General features: G+C 44.0%; 1 protein-coding gene across 17 annotated transcripts in view; it reads left to right on the top strand.

Annotated features, from left to right (window-relative positions):
• lrp1bb (low density lipoprotein receptor-related protein 1Bb) overlaps nt 1-19916 on the top strand; it is a 324949-nt gene that overhangs the window by 240387 nt on the left and 64646 nt on the right. For all 17 annotated transcript variants that reach the window (XM_082509141.1, XM_082509138.1, XM_082509137.1 and 14 more), the window contains 7 exons: nt 84-213; nt 1004-1130; nt 1260-1411; nt 2098-2222; nt 2431-2802; nt 7539-7728; nt 11388-11592. In XM_082509141.1, the coding sequence (XP_082365267.1) occupies nt 84-213; nt 1004-1130; nt 1260-1411; nt 2098-2222; nt 2431-2802; nt 7539-7728; nt 11388-11592 (1301 nt within the window). The remainder of the gene's footprint in view (nt 1-83; nt 214-1003; nt 1131-1259; nt 1412-2097; nt 2223-2430; nt 2803-7538; nt 7729-11387; nt 11593-19916) is intronic.

Below are 19916 nucleotides of genomic sequence, written 5' to 3'. Positions count from 1 at the left end.
ATGAACTGTGTCTTTAACTTCTGTGTCCTGGAGGATGAATTCTACTTTAATTACATGTATGAATATTGCTTCTTTCCAAACAGGCAACCTGTACTGGACAGACCACGGTTTCAATCTAATTGAAATCTCTCGCCTGAATGGTGCATATCGCTCAGTGGTCATATCAGAAGGACTCGATCAGCCCAGAGCCATCGCTGTACATCCACAGAAGGGGTAGGAAATGACTCTGTGCGTGTGTTTGTTTAGCCTACAATCAGTGCCGTCTCTATACTTTTAGAAACCACTTACTGTAAACAGCAGATATATTAAATACATTTGCTGCTAAAACTAGAAACCAAAGCAGGTCTTATTAAGCCAATTCTGGCTCATCGCATATTCGCTCAGTGGCCACTTTATCCAGTCAGCCTATTATGTGATGCCACCATAGCTCACAGAACCCGTTAATATCAAATTCACAGAGCGAAAAAAAATGGCTGACTTAGACTCTGGTGTGGCTGCTGTGTGCCAGACAGGCTTGTTTGGATCCGTCTAAAGCTTCAGATGTCCAAGGATGTTCACTTACAGCAGCACAGTAAAGCAGTCAGAGTCTCCAGTAAGCAGCACTTACTGACACGACGTTGCCAAGTGTGCTGACTTCTGCTGAGCCATGCAGATGGCAGGCTGTACCCGTCCTGCCTGCTGCCAGCATCCAGTGTGGCTCACGTTCATCCTCATAATACTGATCGCTCATTATTTTAATTATACAACCTATTTCAGAGATACTTGTCCACAATTTACCTCTTTTAAGAGAGTGGTGGAGAGTAAAGTGACATTTAGGGCAGCTTGCTTTGTCGAGCAGGAGGATAATTATATGAATACATAAGAACATGCATATGTTACAATGTATCCAAATGTGCTCTAAGCATTAATATGCAGCATCCTACAAAGCAAATGTTACCTAAACAAAGATAAAAATGTTTTCAAAATCTACAGTTCAAATAATAAATGAGGTGTATCTGGGCAGATATCTGTTCTGGACCGAGTGGGGTCAGAACCCCTGCATCGGCCGTTCCCGCCTGGATGGATCAGACCAGGTTACCCTGGTCAGCTCGGGCATCATGTGGCCCAATGGAATTTCCATAGACTATGAGGTACAGTCGCACACAGATAATACATCATGTAGAGTACCTGTCTCCTTGCTCACCTTACAGTCTTGTGCCTAACATTTAACCATACAAAGCGCTGCAGTTTGTGTTATGCATTTTAAAATTACCTTCCAGGAAAATACATTATATTGGTGCGACGCACGCACGGATAAAATCGAGAGGATCAACCTTGAGACCGGTGAGAGCCGGGAGATTGTACTGTCAATGGCCAACGTAGACCTGTTCTCCGTGGCCGTGTTTGGGCCTTACATCTACTGGTCTGACAGGTAATTTGTTATTTTCTCAAATGCAAACTCTTGCATTTGCCTGCAAAGCCTTTATAGTAACCTGGCAGCGCCCTTCCCCTCCTTTCAAGGCTTCCAAGGAGAAATATTACACAGCAGGCGCAATCCTGTTTTTTTTAATACTCCAGACAAGTATTAGTGTTTGTTTTAGGGTTTGACAAAGGTCTGAAATTAAAAACAAAATCAATCAAAATGTATTTCTATAGCACATTTAAAAAGACATCAAAGTGCTTCACACGAGTGCTGCAGGCGAATTCCAACAATAGACAAAGAAAAGAAGATACAGTAATGGTTACAGTAACAACTACAGTTATGTAACACAAATGCAGACCAGGTGGAAGTCCAAACTAATTAGCTTCAAAGGCTACATTGAACAGGTGAGTTTTAAAGAGTGATTTAAACGATTCATTGGATTCTGACATGCGGATATCAAGTGGAAGATTATTCCAGTTTGGGTGCGTCTGTGATGATGACAGCGAAATAAAACTGAATTTAGATGTAGATTCTGATTTTTATTGACAACATGTCCTCAGTGCTGAGTTTTGTTTTAGTGTTTTCAGCTGAAAGGATGTCCTGCAGCATGTCTGTGTAACTTCCCCATCCTTCACCCCGCCACGCTCACACAGAGAACCTTATTATTGTTCTTCTCCGACTCTCCTGACTTTCAGGGCCCACTCGAACGGTTCAATCCGACGAGGCTTGAAGACGGATCCAAGTGAGGCTGAGACCATGAGGAGCGGTCTAGGGGTTAATTTGAAAGATGTGACGGTCTTCACCAGAGGCAGAGAAAAAGGTGCGTTTTCAAACATTATAGCCGCACAGTTTCACTTCCTGTCTCGTATTATGCTCGCAGATTTTTATGCAATCGAATTGCAAACTTGTGGCTCCCAGACCGTAGATTGGATTTTCATCTGACTTGTATAGGCGGGCCAATTTAAACGTGATTGCTCACAGCAGAAACGGCTGCCAGTGACTAATCAAACACATGTTGTGCTTTGAAGGCACCAACCCCTGTTCCAGAAGTAACGGAGGCTGCCAGCAGCTGTGCTTCCACCTGGGCAGCGGTCGCCGGACCTGCTCCTGTGCACACGGGCGCTTGGCAGAGGATGGCTTTGCCTGCGAGCGCTATGAAGGTTATCTACTCTACTCTGAAAGGACTATCCTGAAAAGCATCCACCTTTCTGATGAAAATGACCTCAACTCACCCGTGCAGCCTTTTGAAAATCCCGCTTTTTTCAAGAATGTCATAACGCTGGCCTTTGACTACCGTCAGGAGACAGCTGGAGCCAACCGCATCTTTTTTAGCGATGTCCATTTTGGAAATATCCAGATGATTAACGACGACTGGACAGGAAGATCCATCATCGCAGAAAGTAAGTGGATTCCATATTGACAGCGTTTCTGTTATTTTATGTCATCTAACAAGTCCTCTGTGGGAAGCTGCAGGTCCACCACAGACGTTGAAGAGTGTGGTTTTCTGCAGTGTGGGTTAGCCGTATTTGTCACACCGCGTCTTTGCTTGGTGTGTTTTCAGTCGGCAGTTTCATGTGCCTGACATCTGGAAGCTTGCACTTTATGCACAGAGCTGCATGTTTGTACGCTCTCTAATTTATCCGTCCTCACCTGTACCTGTTTTGGCTGTCTGCTGGGTTGCAAGCCATAAAAATGTAGTTTGACTGTAAAGTGGCACCGTGGCCGACGCTGCTCCGATGATCCGTCTGCTTGGAGGAAATAGTGCATCTTTCTCCTGTAGTTAGGAAGCAGGGTTGTTAAGAAATCAGTGTAGCACTGATGTACGTCAAGAGGGGCATTTCTTCTTCAATCGGTGTTTTTACTCTTTTACTCCTTTGAGAAGACCAAACCAGCCTGGTTTAACCCTTTAAGACCTACCATAGAACCAAGTCCGCCAGAGCTTATATTATATTTTTACATGCTGTGGAGCCATTTTTTGGAGCATTTCAAGTTGCTATACATCAATACAACCATTATAGCCCAGATTTTAATAATATGTATTCATTAAGTCCATAGTAATTACATAAATTGCAAAAAAGTGCAATAAACTACAAAAAAATTGAAAATCGTTTTTGATTTTTTGACATATATTTGTAGTTAGAGAAATTTAAGAGTCTTATCCCTCAAAACTGTAAATACAAAAAAGTTGCACAAAATAGTTTCCCACCACAGGAAAATTATTTTGAGTGTCTTCATAGTTTTATTTTTGAAATACACCAATTTTTATACACTGCAGGAAAAACGAAAATAAATATTATACTGCAAATTTGCAAAAAAGCAGCATATGCATCAAAATAAACTATTTCCAGCAGTGCAATATGAGTCCTCAGCATCCCAGAAACGACACAGAAAGTCATAAAGTCAAAGATAACTTTTAAAAAGAGCAGTATAGGCCCTGAGGCCCTGATCGCAAAAAAGACTACATTTCCGCGAAAATGACGTCACTTCCGGTTTCGGGCAGGTAATGGCGGAAATGCAAAAGTTCGCGCTGACGTCTATTCCAACGTAGGAAGTGTTTTGAACAGCTGATCAGATCGGTAAAGCGTGTTTCTGGAATATTATGTTTTTGTTCCTGCAAGCGCTTTTTATGCAGTTTTTGCAAAGCTTTATGTGGAAGGAAACCGTGACCGAGGACAAGCTGATGGCATCAGATGTAAGTACAACTCCTCCGGTTTCATATGCAAAAAAATTTTTTGCGCTAGCTTACGTGGTTGCAGTGCTACTGGGATTTAAAAATAGTTACGCATAACAGAGCGTTCCCGCTCCGATCGGCTGTAAAGGGTTAAATGAACTATGTTCCAAGCTTTCTGCACACTGACTGAACATGGATCGATCTGGAGTCTGACTGGAGTCAGATGAGCAGCAGAAAGTCTCCGTTCTGCACAGCTCGCGTCCTCTGGCATTCAGTGGCGTTTAGTATTTAGTATTTATTTATTTATTGTCATTGTCAAGAACAATGAAATTGCGTTTGGGGCTTCCATACAACCCAAAAAAAAAGAAGAAAATAATAAATACCCCTTAAAACCCAAGTGTACATATTTAACCCAGTGTGACTCCAATGCAATAAGACAATCCTTAGCAATAATGTTCGTAGAAATTCAGACAAAGACCTGAGAAACATGACAGGGAGCAGAGCTCAGCACCTTCCCACCGCCCCCTCGCGCGGAGAGGCTGGCACAGTGTTACTGAGCCACTCTCACCCACCCCCGACCCATCTTTAGCGCTCCTGCTGAGGGAGCTTTCTGCTTATTTATTTATCTTCTAGAAATGAACAAGCGTTACCAAGAACCATCTGTCAGGATTTGTAAGTGTCCTTCACACCTTCAAACTTGTGAAATGCATAATGAAAGTGGTGATGATAATAATAATGCACGACAATACCACTGGAAACAAGCTCTTTTGATGCAGCCACAGTGCACAGAGAAATACCATCCTGTGGCCCTGCTGGTTCCTAATGAGTTTGTTTGTGTGTTGATTAAAAGCAGCACATCCACCTGCTCCATACTTCTTTTCATGGACCACGTTTAGGCAGCGGTGGATCTACTTCTGCAGTATCTTCTCTTTTATTCTAAAAGTTTCTGCCCGAATCCTGTCATTGAGGAAAGGTGAAGATGTTAATCATCTATATTTCCCTAATTAAACTCTGTGTCCCCCATTAATTAGTCCCTCGCCTGGCCAACAATTTGAGAGAAACTCCAAGCTGCCAGACGGCTTTTATTGCAAGCTATTAATTAGTGGTCGGCTGACTCAGGTAGAGTCTTAAGTATTCTGGAGTTTGGTTTATGGGTTTTTATATACTGGGGTGCAGCCAGATTAACTCATACTGGCCACATGTTTGCCATTCAGACAGTTAGAATTGGCTCTGACAGACAAAAGCGTGACAGGAAAAATCACGAGACAATCGTTTGACAACTGAATTACTTTAATGTTCACTTAATTAATGTTTGTATCTTAGCTGTTCTTGATGGAGCCCATCAGAGGTCTCGTACCTGCACTTCCACTGTTTGGGTTAGAATAATAATAATGGATTGCATTTATATACCACTATTTATTCACTCTCACACACTGGTGGAGGCAGCTACAGTTGTAGCCACAGCTGCCCTGGGGCAGACTGACAGAGGCGAGGCTGCCATATCGCGCCATCGGCCCCTCTGGCCAACACCAGTAGGCGGCAGGTGAGGTGTCTTGCCCAAGGACACAACGACCGAGACTGTCCGAGCTGGGGCTCGAACTGGCAACCTTCCGATTACAAGACGAACTCCCAACTCGGTCGCTCCTAATGCTCCTGTCACCATTGGTCCCACGTTGGACTTTGCACATCTGCTCCAGCTGTTCCTTCAGCCCCTGGTACTCCTTTATTTTCTCTCTGATGTTGCTGGGATTTGCACGTCTATATTAACTACAGTCTTCTGCTCCTTGTCAGCTGCCACTATGCCTGGTTGGCTGACAATGAGCTGCTTATCTGTCTGAAACTTGAAGCCCCCCCGGGACTTTGGACTGTTGTTCTCGACCACCTTTGGTGGCGTCTCCTATCGGGACTTGGGAACATCAGAGACACATAGTCCATATGTGGCACAGATGTTTCTGTACAGCAGCGCTCCCCCCCCCCCCCCCCCCCTTTATGTGCCACGGACCGGTTTAATGTCAGACAATAGTTTCACGGACCGGCCTTTAAGGTGTGGCGGATAAATACAACAAAATAAAATGATAGGACCGAGACACAAACTGTGGGATTTTGTAAATATAATAATAAACGTGAATTCACTGAGTAGTTGTGTAACTTTATTAGCAGCGTCCTCCAGAAATGCACCAACAACATTGAGACTAACCTCCTCCTCTCGGGTCGCTATGGTAACGCAGAAATATTTCTTTCAAAATAAGACGAACAACTACATCACAGGAAACCGAGTTAACGATAAAAACCCTGAAAACCATAAACTTCACACCTGAGCCTCGACTCTCACAGCCCGGTACCAGACGAGTCATGGACCGGTACCAGGCCGTGGCCCGGGGGGTTGGGGACCGCTGGTGTGCACTATCCCAGCCTCTATGTGTACGCGGTCCCAGCTAGCCTTACTTCCTGCTGCTATGTGTTGGACAGTCTCCGGGGCACCTTTGCCTGATCTGAAGCCTGAGTCCTGACGGTTGGATCTTTAGAACAATAGCTGGTGTTTGGTATGTGTATGGGACTTACCAGGGAAACTGACCACTCTAGCATTAGTGCCTTGGATGTTGCACACCATAATATGGTCTGTGTCAAGTGTTGAGGATCCAGGATATACTGACGAGAAGTGGGCTCATGGACACATGGGTGGATATTTTCTGCTGGTGCTTTTGCTGTTGTTTGTTTTTAAAATCTTTCTCATCACTTTCATAACTTAGATCAACAATGCAGTTATTGTGACCTTACTTCTCCACAATAGTGATATTGAGAAACGCTGAAAGTCATATTCAGTCGATAAATCGAAGGGTAGAAAAAGAAAACTGCAGTGAGTAATCAAACATGAATATGACCAGATTCTCTGCTGAAAATCACGTCTCTCTGGAGGTTCCATCTCTGTCAGTCATATTCATGCAATAACAAGAGAGACTGCAAAGGTCTTTTCATATTCTGTGTTTTGGAAATTGGTTTGCCATGAAAACACATTCGGTTCCTGAGTGACTTTAGCATCAACAAATAGCTGTCTGTCCAGTGTAGTGAGGCATGAAGTTATTTCCCTGTCAATCAGAAAAGAAACACGATCCCAATTCTAACACAATTGGAGCCTGCCATCTGTTACAAGCAAAGTCAGTACTTTCACACATTTATACACAACAGACAACTCTGAGGTTTGGAGCCCGAGATGACAGCGGCATATAGCTGGAATCTGCATTTACAGATAAATAAATGAACAATAAACGTAATGAATGCCAGCTCCAAAGTGATTATTTCTTTCGTTTTACTCTATGTGATGTTTTAGATGGGCGCTCTTGCTCTACTACGATTATTTTTCCCATGTGACTCAGTTATTTGCTAGAATAAAAAGGCAGACTCGTAACGCCGACTCTCATTCAGGTCACTTTGTTGCTCCGTGGTCTGATGTTTCTCTTGTTTCAGATGTGGGTTCAGTGGAAGGTCTGGCTTACCACAAAGGTTGGGACACTCTGTACTGGACCAGCTCCACTACATCCACCATCACCAGACAAACTGTGGACCAGAGTCAAGCCGGCGCCATCAGTAGGCAAGCTGTGGTGACGCTTTCAGAGGAGGACCACCCACACGTCCTGGCCCTGGATGAGTGTCAAAGGTCAGTCGTCATTCCCATAATGCACTTTTCACCATTGGCTCATGCATCTGTTACTTACATGTGGGACTTTAGCTCAGAATATTATCTGCTTGGTATTTGAGGTGCTCCAAGTTTGATCACCACAAAGGTGATTGTTCTCAAGGACAGTTTTGCTCTTGTCATGCCACGCGCTGCATTCCAGTCACATTATCACGCTCCCAGTTCTATTTCATGGTTCAAGAGCGTATATAACAACATAAACCAGTCATGAGTATTTAATGGGGGTGAGCGGTTCTAGTTTAATTATTGCAGTGCAGCACCTCAACCATCTAGTTATGCGTTACACATAACCTCTTACTTATGTTACGTGTTATGTGTAATACTGTGAGCTGTGACTCAGGCAGTGAGCACTGGCTGTGCTCGGCCTGCGCTCTGTTTCAACATCACTCATCTTTACAGGTGGTTGTAAAGGCCTGATGTTGAATTAGGAGCAGTGGGCAGCTGTTTCTGCAGAGTTTTGCCCTTTTGTGCAATAAACTCACTGCTCAGAAGTACATGCCCCTTCCTGTTGGCTTCCTGTTTGCTTCCTGTTGGCTTCCTGTTTGCTTCCTGTTGACTTCCTGTTTGCTTCCTTTTCGCTTCCTGTTTGCTTCCTGTTGGCCTCCTCTTGGCTTCCTGTTTGCCTCCTGTTTGCTTCCTGTTGGCTTCCTGTTGGCTTCCTGTTTACTTCCTTTTCGTTTCCTGTTGGCTTCACGTTTGCTTCCTGTTGGCTTCCTGTTGGCTTCCTGTTTGCTTCCTGTTTGCCTCCTGTTGGCTTCCTGTTTGCCTCCTGTTGGCTTCCTGTTTGCTTACTTTTCGTTTCCTGTTGGCTTCCTGTTGGCTTCTTGTTTACTTCCTTTTCGTTTCCTGTTGGCTTCCTGTTTGCTTCCTGTTGGCTTCCTGTTTACTTCCTTTTCGTTTCCTGTTGGCCTCCTGTTGGCTTCCTGTTGGCTTCCTGTTTGCTGCAGTGTTTTAGATCAGCGAACAAATTGTAATATTAGACAAAAATAACAGTAAATACAAAATGGAGTTTTTACATAATGGTTTAAAAAATATGATTTTCTATTGATAAATAATTTCATTGATTAATTTAAAAAAGCTGATTAAACCTGCCTATGTGAAAAAGTAATGACCCAATAAACATTATAACTGGTTGTTTCGCTCTTGGCAGCTAGATGTCATTTCTGCTCTTTGTTATCATTGAACCCTGAACTCTGAGGCCTGCAGGTCTCTGTTCTGGGTTCTTCTGTGACCTCCTGGATGAGTCGTTGATGGACTCTTGGAGTCATTTTGGTAGGCCGGCTGCTCCCGGGAAGCTTCAGCACTGTTCCAGGTTCTCTCCATGTGTGGATAAAGACTCTCACTGTGGCTCAGTGGAGACACAAAGCCTCTGTAACCTTGTCCAGACTGATAGATACCAGCGACTTGTTTCTCAGCAGATTACGACATAATGTGTTGATGATCTGAAACAAGTGTGTGAGTGTGACAAATACGAAAAACAAACAAAGGAAACGAAGACATCAGGAAGGGGGGATACTTTTCCACATCACAGTACACCTGAACCTTTTTCCACGTCCACGAGCTGAAGTCAGCTGATTACTGTTCAAGGAAAAGAATTATTGATGATTTTCTTCAATCCATCGATCATCATAATTGAAGAGCCTTTGTAATGCAAGTCATGACAGAATCGTAACTGTTATGTGGTTAGTGAGTTAGTACAGTCATGCATTGCTCCATCATGCCAGCGCTGCCTGTTACACATTTTCATTAGAAGTACAGCTGACAACTATAATGCATCGCGCTCAGGTTTCTCCAGAAAGTCTGTAAATAAATTACACTTGATTCAGAAGGCTGTTGCCAGTTTTAACTAGATCATATTACTGCTGTTTTAAAATCCATATACTGCCATCCTATTAGTTGTAGGACACATTTTATGACCCCCGTTCTTGTCTATAAATCTATGCATGGAGGTGACTCTTGACATGGTGCCAAGATGTGCCGAAAACAGAGTCTGAAATCCACAGAGTGCGCCTGCTGCTGCTCGCCATGAAGACCTGCGGTCACACAAACAGTCGCTTCCTGGATCTTTGCACTACAACACTGATGTGCTGCCTCTGCTCTGCTGTGGTACTACTGTGGTACTGCTGTGGTACTGCTGTGGTACTACTGTGGTACTGCTGTGGTACTGCTGTAGTACTGCTGTGGTACTGCTGTGGTACTACAGTAGTACTACTGTGGTACTGCTGTAGTACTGCTGTGGTACTGCTGTAGTACTACTGTGGTACTGCTGTGGTACTGCTCTGGTACTGCTGTGGTACTACTGTGGTACTACTGTAGTACTACTGTGGTACTGCTGTGGTACTGCTCTGGTACTGCTGTGGTACTACTGTGGTACTACTGTAGTACTGCTGTGGTACTACTGTGGTACTGCTGTGGTACTGCTGTAGTACTACTGTGGTACTGCTGTAGTACTACTGTAGTACTACTTGACGCTGCTGTAGTTGTCGGTGCTCCTCTTGTTTTCCCTCCTGATGGTGAAACTCTCTGAATGCTGGTGTTTCTGCAGCAGCAGATCTTCCGGATCGTTCCGTCAAGCAGGGTTAGCCTTCAGTTGTTTTGTGCATAGTGCAGCAGCACTGAAATCTCATCTATTTAACTCTTAGCTTTTGAAAAGATTCAGGTGCATCTTCTGTTTCCAAAAAGTAACGTGTGATTATTCCTCCTCTGTTGTAAGTTGTGTTTAAAACCTGTATTTCATGCATATAAAAGCTGCACAGCTGCAGAGAGAGAGCTGTGCTCACTCTCCTTTATACTAACTAAATTAATTTCTTGACCTCAGACTATCCTTGGTTGGCAGTTTGGCACCGTATCCATCCCACTCTAGAATCACTGTCTGATAATTAGAATTCAAACACTGATGATTAATTAGTAGCCCCTGGTTGTGACTTCTGACCTGAATCTTTATTATCGCACTGGAGAGGACTTCCATGACTTCATTACAGCGAGAAGAGAGAAGCCAGACTTTGCAAACCGCGTTCTCCTATTTGAAAGCATTTTATCTGGTTGTGACTTTGCTGCATGGCTCATACAGCTAATCCTATAAAGACCAATATGTAATTTATTTTGATTTACTTCCCTGTAAATAACTGTTAATTATCACAGAGCATGAATAAATGACCTTTATCTTAGAATTTCTGATGCTAATCCAGTTTATCTAATTGAAACAGAGCTGCGCTCTTCAGGGCAAAAAGGAGAAGCTGATGAGGATTTGGCAGCTGTGGAGTGATGCTGATCATTGACTGACACGACTGCATAAACCTCCAGCTATTTACTAAAGAGGGTTTGTCCTGTACACGTGTCTGTGCACGGCATCAGATCCTCTGCAGCACAGTCTTCTACACCACCTTCTATAAAAAGCTGTTATTTCTAAGCCCGTCTGAAGCTTCAGGTGACACATTTGTTTTGCGTTCTTGCTGAGGTGGTGTGAATTTTTAAATGAGTGTGAGAGGTAGTGGATCTTTTGGAGAGGGAGGAAGTCCCTGATGAAATTACTCCACTGTTTTTAATTGTGGAAGAGAACACTGAGGTTTGCTTGCTGATGTTAAAAAGCTTCGTTTGGTTTTCTGTTTCATATCTTTCAGCCTGATGTTTTGGACCAACTGGAATGAGCAGAGGCCAAGCATCATGAGATCCACCTTAACTGGCAAAAACATAAGGATCGTCATCAGCTCTGACATCTTAACGCCCAATGGACTGACCATTGACCACAAAGCAGAGAAGCTCTACTTCTCAGATGGCACCCTTGGCAAGATTGAACGATGCGACTATGATGGATCCAGCAGATACGTGAGTACGATCCCACTGAGCAACAAACTCAAATGGTCAGGGCTAGGGATGGGCACCGGTATCCGATCTGTCATAAACGGTAGTAACCAGACCGAAAAGCAGCGCACATTTCGGTGCTTTTTTTTCCCTGAGCTGTGATACACTTTGGATTCTAGCCAATCATTTTACGTTTCCGAGGATAGTAGGCGGGGCCAGGTACGTACGTTCTTTTAGAGCAGAGCTACAGATTAAAAACGCCCAAGGCGAAGCGGTCAAAGTCTGGCTGTACTTCACAGCAAAAGATGCAAACTCAGCAGCAACAAGTGCTTTAAGCTGATACTGTGATACTGTCAAAGGAGGTAACACCTCGAATCTGATGAAACACCTGGCGACGCATAGCGTTTTTTAAAAGCCGAGAAATGCGCCGTATTTGATAGCTTGCTGCGAGACCTCACACCGAGCACATCTACTGCGGGTGTGGTGCCTGTTATCAGACCCGGAGTTAGCAACATCCCCAAGAACCCGAAGAGGAGAGTCCTGGCCCCTAGCCCTGCCAGTGTAGCAGAAATGATGAGGATGATGATGCAGCAGCAGCCGTTCTTCTCTGCGTGAGTAGCTTCATGTTGTTCGTGTGTAATTTACGTTGAGTAGGCTAACCACGTTATTACATTAATGCATGTAAGGTGAACTAGCAAACATCATCATAGCTACATGCGGCTGTCTTCTTGTTTGATGGCAGATACTCCCTTCACCCTGGCCAAAAAGGCTAAAATGACCAAAGAAAAAGAGGAAAACAGTTAAACATGAGAGGTTTTTGGACAAAGTTTGTGTTCTCCATTCTTTAAGAACCGGTTTGAGCACCGTTTAACCCCTTACAGCCGATCGGAGCGGGCACGCTCTGTTTTGCGTAACTATTTTTAAATCCCAGTAGCACTGCAACCACGTAAGCTAGCGCAAATATTTTGTTTTGCATATGAAACCGGAGGAGTTGTACTTACATCTTATGCCATCAGCTTGTCCTCGGTCACGGTTTCCTTCCACATAAAGCTTTGCAAAAACTGCATAAAAAGCGCTTGCAGGAACAAAAACATAATATTCCAGAAACACGCTTTACCGATCCGATCAGCTGTTCATAACACTTCCTACGTTGGAATAGACGTCAGCGCGAACTTTTGCATTTCCGCCATTACCTGCCCGAAACCGGAAGTGACGTCATTTCGCAGAAATGTAGTCTTTTTTACTATCAGGGCCTCAGGGCCTATACTGCTCTTTTTAAAAGTTATCTTTGACTTTATGACTTTCTGTGTCGTTTCTGGGATGCTGAGGACTCATATTGCACTGTTGGAAATAGTTTATTTTGATGCACATGCTGCTTTTTTGCAAATTTGCACTATAATATTTATTTTCGTTTTTCCTGCAGTATATAAAAATTGGTGTATTTCAAAAATAAAACTATGAAGACACTCAAAATAAATTTCCTGTGGTGGGAAACTATTTTGTGCAACTTTTTTGTATTTACAGTTTTGAGGGATAAGCCTCTTAAATTTCTCTAACTACAAATATATGTTAAAAAAGCAAAAACGATTTTCAATTTTTTTGTAGTTTATTGCACTTTTTTGCAATTTATGTAATTACTATGCACTTAATGAATACATATGATTAAAATCTGGGCTATGATGGTTGTATTGATGTATAGCAACTTGAAATGCTCCCAAAAATGGCTCCACAGCATGTAAAAATATAATATAAGCTCTGGTGGACTTGGTTCTATGGTAGGTCTTAAAGGGTTAAGCACCGGCACCGTTTCAAAAGTACCGTTTTGGCACCGGTATCGGATAAAACCTAAACGATACCCATCCCTAGTCAGGGCTGAGATCAGGTTCAAAGAGTAAGTAAAGGTTCAGTAGCTGTGTAAAGCACGCAAAACCTTTGTTTCTCATGAGACGTGTCATTTACATACAGCACTGTGCCATCCATCACCCACCCCTCGTTCTGTTTGTCTCTGTATAATCTGCCACAGACTCTTGTGTCATTTGGCATAACTCAGCCAAATTTCAAAGATGATCATTTCTGATCAGTGTAGATAGGTAAAAAAAACATCAAATAGGCTCTAATTGTTGGCTTTGCACCAAAGTAGAAGAGCGTGATGCAAACTGCATCCAGGACAGAAGCGTCTGCACAGACAGCATGCTAACACAGAGCTGGTGAGGAACTGAGATTGTAGTGAGTGCCTGCTGAACCGAGCCCAGCAGCCAGAGCCTGATGAGTGGTCAGACTTACCGTGGACGCCGTGTTTCTCAAGTAGAAGCACTGTGGCGAGTCTTTGGGCTGATCTTGCTGTCAGTTTTGCGATCATACATAAAACCGCAAAGAAAGATGCGTCTTCATTATGATAGAGTGTACGGGACTGTAGCCACAGGTTTACAGAATTAACTGATAATTGGGTACAACAAGTAATTATGTAAATGCTGCATTACTTTTTAGAAGATGAAGGCGTAATGTGTAATACATAGTTGTTTTTTTGAGAAACTGTGTGGACATGACACTGGTTCATTCATTTAGTTGACTGCTTTTATGCTGTTTTTACACTTGAAAGGTTCAAGGGGCCGTTTTAAGGCTTAACACGAAAAAGAAAAGCTTTCCTCTGAAATCAGAATCAGAATCAGAATCAGAATACTTTATTGATCCCTGGGGGAAATTATTTTTTGTTACAGTGCTCCATTTTAAACCAACATTAAGACAAGACAGACAATACACTAACTAAGGATAGTACAATATATACATATATATACATACATACATACATAAGTCACTCATAAATAAATAGTTGGAAAAGAAACATGTGTAGTTGTAGCAGCAAACAGTGTGTTAAGTGGATGCGTTGTACAGGGAGCCACAGGCAGGAATGATTTCCTGTGTCGTTCAGTGGTGCTTTTCGGTAATCTCAGTCTCTCACTGAACGAGCTCCTGTGACTGACCAACATGTCATGGAGTGGGTGGGAGGTGTTATCCAACATTGTCTTTATCTTGGACAGCATCCGCCTCTCCGACACCACCTTGAGGGAGTCCAGCTCCATCCCCACAACATTGCTGGTCTTACGGATCAGTTTATTGAGTCTGTTGGCATCTGCGACCCTCAGCCTGCTCCCCCAGCATGCAACAGCATAGAGGATCGCACTGGCCACCACAGACTCATAGAAAATCCTCAGCATTTTCTGGCAGATGTTGAAGGACCTCAGTCGCCTCAAAAAATAGAGACGACTCTGGCCCTTCCTGTAAAGTGCTGTGGTGTTTTTAGCCCAGTCCAGTTTATTGTCAATGTGTACTCCAAGGTATTTATAGTCCTCCACAATGTCAACACTGACCCCCTGGATTGAAACAGGGGTCAAGTGTTTCCTGGTCTTCCTGAAGTCCACGATCAGTTCCTTGGTCTTTGCCACGTTGAGCTGCAGATGATTCTGCTCACACCACGTGACAAAGGAGTCGACCACAGCCCGGTACTCTGTCTCATCATCCCTGCTGATGCATCCAACCACCGCAGAGTCATCAGAAAACTTCTGAAGATGGAGGTCTCTGTGCAGTGGCTGAAGTCTGTGGTGTAGAGGGTGAAGAGGAAGGGGGAGAGGACAGTCCCCTGTGGTGCCCCTGTGTTGCTAATCACCTTGTCAGACACACACTGTGGGAGACGTACATATTGTGGTCTTCCTGTCAGGTAATCAACAATCCAGGACACCAGAGAAGCATCCACCTGCATCGCTGCTAACTTATCACCCAGGAGGGTCGGCCTGATGGTGTTGAAAGCACTGGAAAAGTCAAAAAACATGACCTCACAGTGCTCGCCGGCTGGTCCAGATGGGTGTAGACACGATTGAGCAGGTAGATGATGGCGTCCTCAGTTCCGAGACGAGGCTGATAAGCGAACTGAAGGGGATCCAGGTGTGGTCTTACTATGGGTCGCAGCTGGTCCAGGATGAGCCTTTCCAGGGTCTTCATGATGTGGGAGGTCAATGCCACGGGCCTGTAATCCTGGGGGCCACTGGGACGAGGCGTCTTTGGTACAGGGACGAGGCATGATGTCTTCCACATCACCGGGACCCTCTGCAGACTCAGACTCAGCATAAACAGTTTATGAAAGACTCCACACAGCTGGGGGGCACAGGTCTTGAGGACAAGGGGACTCACTCCGTCTGGTCCAGCAGACTTGCCTGAGTGAAGTCTCCTCATTTGCATCTCAACCTGGTATTGAGTGAAGGTGATGGGTGGGGGAGGGGTGTCAGGAATCTCACAGGAGGCAACATGTGAAGAGAGAGGCTGGCACAGTGGTGTGGCTCTGGATTCCAGGCTGACTGCAGGTGAGGTTGTGGGGGTGGGAGCAGACACTGTGGTGTCGAATCTATTGAAAAACAGATTCAACTCGTCGGCTCTATTCTCACCTCCCTCAGCTCCCCTGCTGTTGGTTGGCCTGAATCCAGTGATGGTCTTCATGCCCCTCCACACCTCTCTCATGCTGTTCTGCTGGAGTTTCCACTCCAGCTTCCTCCTGTAATTGTCCTTAGCCTCTCTGATCTTGTCCTTTAGTAACACCTGGACCTTCCTCACCTCCTCTTTGTTGCCCCCTCTGAAAGCCCTCTTCTTGTTGTTGAGGAGGGCTTTGATGTCCTTAGTCACCCACGGCTTGTTATTTGGGTAACAATGAACAGTCTGAGCTGGAACAATGGAGTCGGTGCAGAAAGTTATGTAGTCTGTGATACACTCAGTAAGCCCATTGATGTCCTCGGCGTGAGGCTCACAGAGTGTTTCCCAGTCGGTCACCTCGAAACAGCCCTGTAGTTCTGCTAAGGCCTCCTCTGACCACCTCCTAACAGTCCTGGTGGTCACAGGTTCCCTCCTCACAATTGGCACATAGCGGGGGGTGAGGTGAATCAGGTTATGATCTGACCTACCAAGTGGGGGGAGGGAGGAGGAGCTGTATGCATCCTTGACGTTAGCATACAGTAAGTCTAAAGTTTTCTCTCCCCTGGTGGGACAGTCCACATATTGTTTGAATGTTGGTAGTGTATTGTCCAGTGATACATGGTTGAAGTCACCCGAGATCACAATAAAGGCACTCGGGTGCTGAGTCTGTAGCCGAGCTATGGCAGAGTGGATAGTGTCACATGCAGCTGTGGGGTTAGCAGAGGGGGGAACATAAACAGCCACCAAGATGACGTGAGAGAATTCCCTGGGTAAATAATACGGCCTGAGTCCAACAGCACACAGTTCAGTGTCCGGGCAACAAGTCCTTTCTTTGACTGTTATGTTGGCAGGGTTACACCACCGGTTGTTAACTAAAACAGCAAGCCCACCTCCTTTACGCTTACCGCTAGCGGAAAACTGTCCGAGGAGCGAAGAGCGAGTGAAGCAGCAGCCAGAGGCAAAGTCTGAAAGACGTTCATGAAGCTTTTTGTCACGATTACTTTAAAAAGGACAAAAACTTCTGTGTAAAACATAAAGAAATGAGTTTTTTCGCTGTACTCTACATTTACAGTGAGTAGTGCCTCTGTGTCATTGTGTGGAGCACCGTGTGCTTGTTTATGGAGCCTCTCCCTTAATTTCATTTTTCATTATAATATTTTTATCGTTGTCCAAAAAATGAGCAACTGTTTTAATCAAATTTCATTCTGGCATCATTTCAAATCCCTGTAACTCACACAGTGCTTTATAAAAGAGAGTCACTGACACCGCTGCACTACTGCAGGTTGGTACAGTGCAGTCCAGCTGCATGCTGCCATTCAGTGCCATTTTCTGTATTTTGTCTTATTTATTATTTTAATTTTAGATTTTTTTGTCACGCAGCCAAAAAAAAGTCTACTTAAAACTAATGAAGACCTCTGGGGCTTGATACTGTCGGCCCAGGCGTGCATGTTTTCACATATGCAGGGAAGAGATGACTTTCTCACCTTTGTACACAAACAGGTGGATGTTTTTTCATCCACATTAATGAGCGACCGCCAGCTCTGTCATCCACATTAGTCAGGTAGACTCGACAACAGGTCTTCACTTTAATGAGTGTCTTTATGGCAATATTAAGGCCGCTGCTTTCATTCCATTTGTTCCTCTAACAGGATTGAATTTGCACATTTTCAAGCTGCTATTATGCACGACAGAGCCACTGATCTCAAAAATTCCGTTAATTGCTAAGATTCTAGAGAAGATCGTGGCTAAGCAGCTTACAGCAGTTTTAGATAAATATAGTATTTTCGACAAATTTCAATCTGGCTTTGGTAAAGTTCATTCCACTGAAACAGCCCTTCTTAGAGTTTCTAATGACATTTTGTTACAAAGCGATGCAGGTAAATGTTCTGTTCTCTTAATGTTGGATCTTACGTCGGCCTTTGATACTGTTGACCACTATATTTTACTTAACAGGCTGAAACACTGGGTCGGTGTCTCTGGGACTGCATTGAAATGGTTCTCCTCGTATCTCTCTGACCGATTTTCCTCTGTGGCAGTTTCTAAGTATAGATCATCTTCTGCGTCTCTGTCTTTTGGTGTGCCACAAGGCTCTGTGCTAGGGCCATTACTGTTTCTAGTTTATTTACTCCCTCTCCAGCACATTCTGAGCCCTTTTGAGGATATTTGTTACCATTGTTATGCGGACGATATCCAACTCTATATGTCTTTTAAACCGGAGGAGGCTTCTAAGCTGCGGCTTTTAAATGTGTGCTTGGAAACCATTAAAGGCTGGATGGCTGAAAACTTCCTCCAACTAAATGAAAATAAAACCGAAGTCCTCTTATGTGCCCCAGATAGACATAGACCCAGTAATAATAATAATAATAATAATAATAATAATAAGACATTTTATTTAAATAGCGCCTTTCAAAGCACCCAAGGACACTGTACAACAGATAAAAACTGGAAATATACACAATGATAAAAATAGAAGATAAAAGTTAAAACATACAGAAATGTAAGAATAGGCAATTTTAAACAGATGAGTTTTAAGGGTGGACTTAAAAAGAGAGAATGAGCTAATATTTCTGAGGTCCGGGGGTAGGGAATTCCAAAGTCGAGGGGCAGAGCAGCTAAAGGCCCTCCCTCCCATTGTGATCAGACGAGCAGAGGGAACAGAGAGAGAAAGAGAAGATGAAGATCTGAGGCAGCGGGATGGGAGCTTCATCTGTAATAAGTCAGAGAGGTACGGTGGAGAGAGAGAATGAATAGCCTTGAATGTATACAGAATTATTTTAAAATGGATGCGAAATTTGACCGGGAGCCAGTGAAGTTGCTTCAGGATTGGGGAGATGTGGTGGGTAGAAGAAGTCCTAGTAATAATACGGGCAGCAGAGTTCTGGACACGTTGGAGCTTGTTGATAGATTTTTGTGTGAGGCCAAATAATAATGAGTTGCAGTAGTCAATTCTAGAGATAACAAGATTATGGATGAGAATGGCAGTGGCGTGAGGTGTGAGGAAGGGGCGGAGGCGATTAATGTTACGGAGTTGGAAATATGCTGCACGTGTAATATTGTGGGCGATTGTGGCTCAAGAGTTGGGAGTTCGCCTTGTAATCGGAAGGTTGCCGGTTCGAGCCCCGGCTTGGACAGTCTTGGTCGTTGTGTCCTTGGGCAAGACACTTCACCCGTTGCCTACTGGTGGTGGTCAGAGGGCCCGGTGGCGCCAGTGTCCGGCAGCCTCGCCTCTGTCAGTGCGCCCCAGGGTGGCTGTGGCTACAATGTAGCTGCCATCACCAGTGTGTGAATGTGTGTGTGAATGGATATGTAAAGCGCTTTGGGGTCCTTAGGGACTAGAAAAGCGCTATATAAATACAGACCATTTACCATTTGCCATTTATTGATATGCGAGTTAAAGGATAATGTGCTATCGAGAATGACACCCAAGCTTTTCACAGAGGGAGAGATAGGGACCAGCGAGTTATTGATGGTGAGAGAGAAATTGTTAATTCTGGATAGCAGTCGTTTGGTGCCAACCAGAAGAAGAATATTATTATTACCATATTATTGAACTTTTACAGCCCTGTGCCCCTAGTAGGTCTCTGAGGTCGAGTAGTCAGGGCCTACTTGTCACTCAGTATACGAGACTGAAAACTAGGGGTGATAGAGCTTTTGCTACTGTGGCCGCCAGACTGTGGAACTCCCTTCCTCAGAACTTACGATCCGCTGATTCATTGATTACTTTTAAAAAACAGCTAAAAACACATCTTTTTAAAATTGCTTTTTGCTAACTTTGTTTGTATCTTGTTTGGTTTTTTTTTATTTTTATAATCTGTTATATCTTGTAAAGCACTTTGTGATTTCTATCTAGAAATGTGCTATATAAATAAAATTTTACTTACTTACTTACT

The sequence above is a fragment of the Aulonocara stuartgranti genome (assembly GCF_965226115.1).
Source record: "Aulonocara stuartgranti genome assembly, chromosome: 16".
Classification (NCBI taxonomy): Eukaryota; Metazoa; Chordata; class Actinopteri; order Cichliformes; family Cichlidae; genus Aulonocara; species Aulonocara stuartgranti.
The sequence above is the reverse complement of the archived record's forward strand: the minus strand, read 5'-3'. Positions and strand labels throughout refer to the sequence as shown.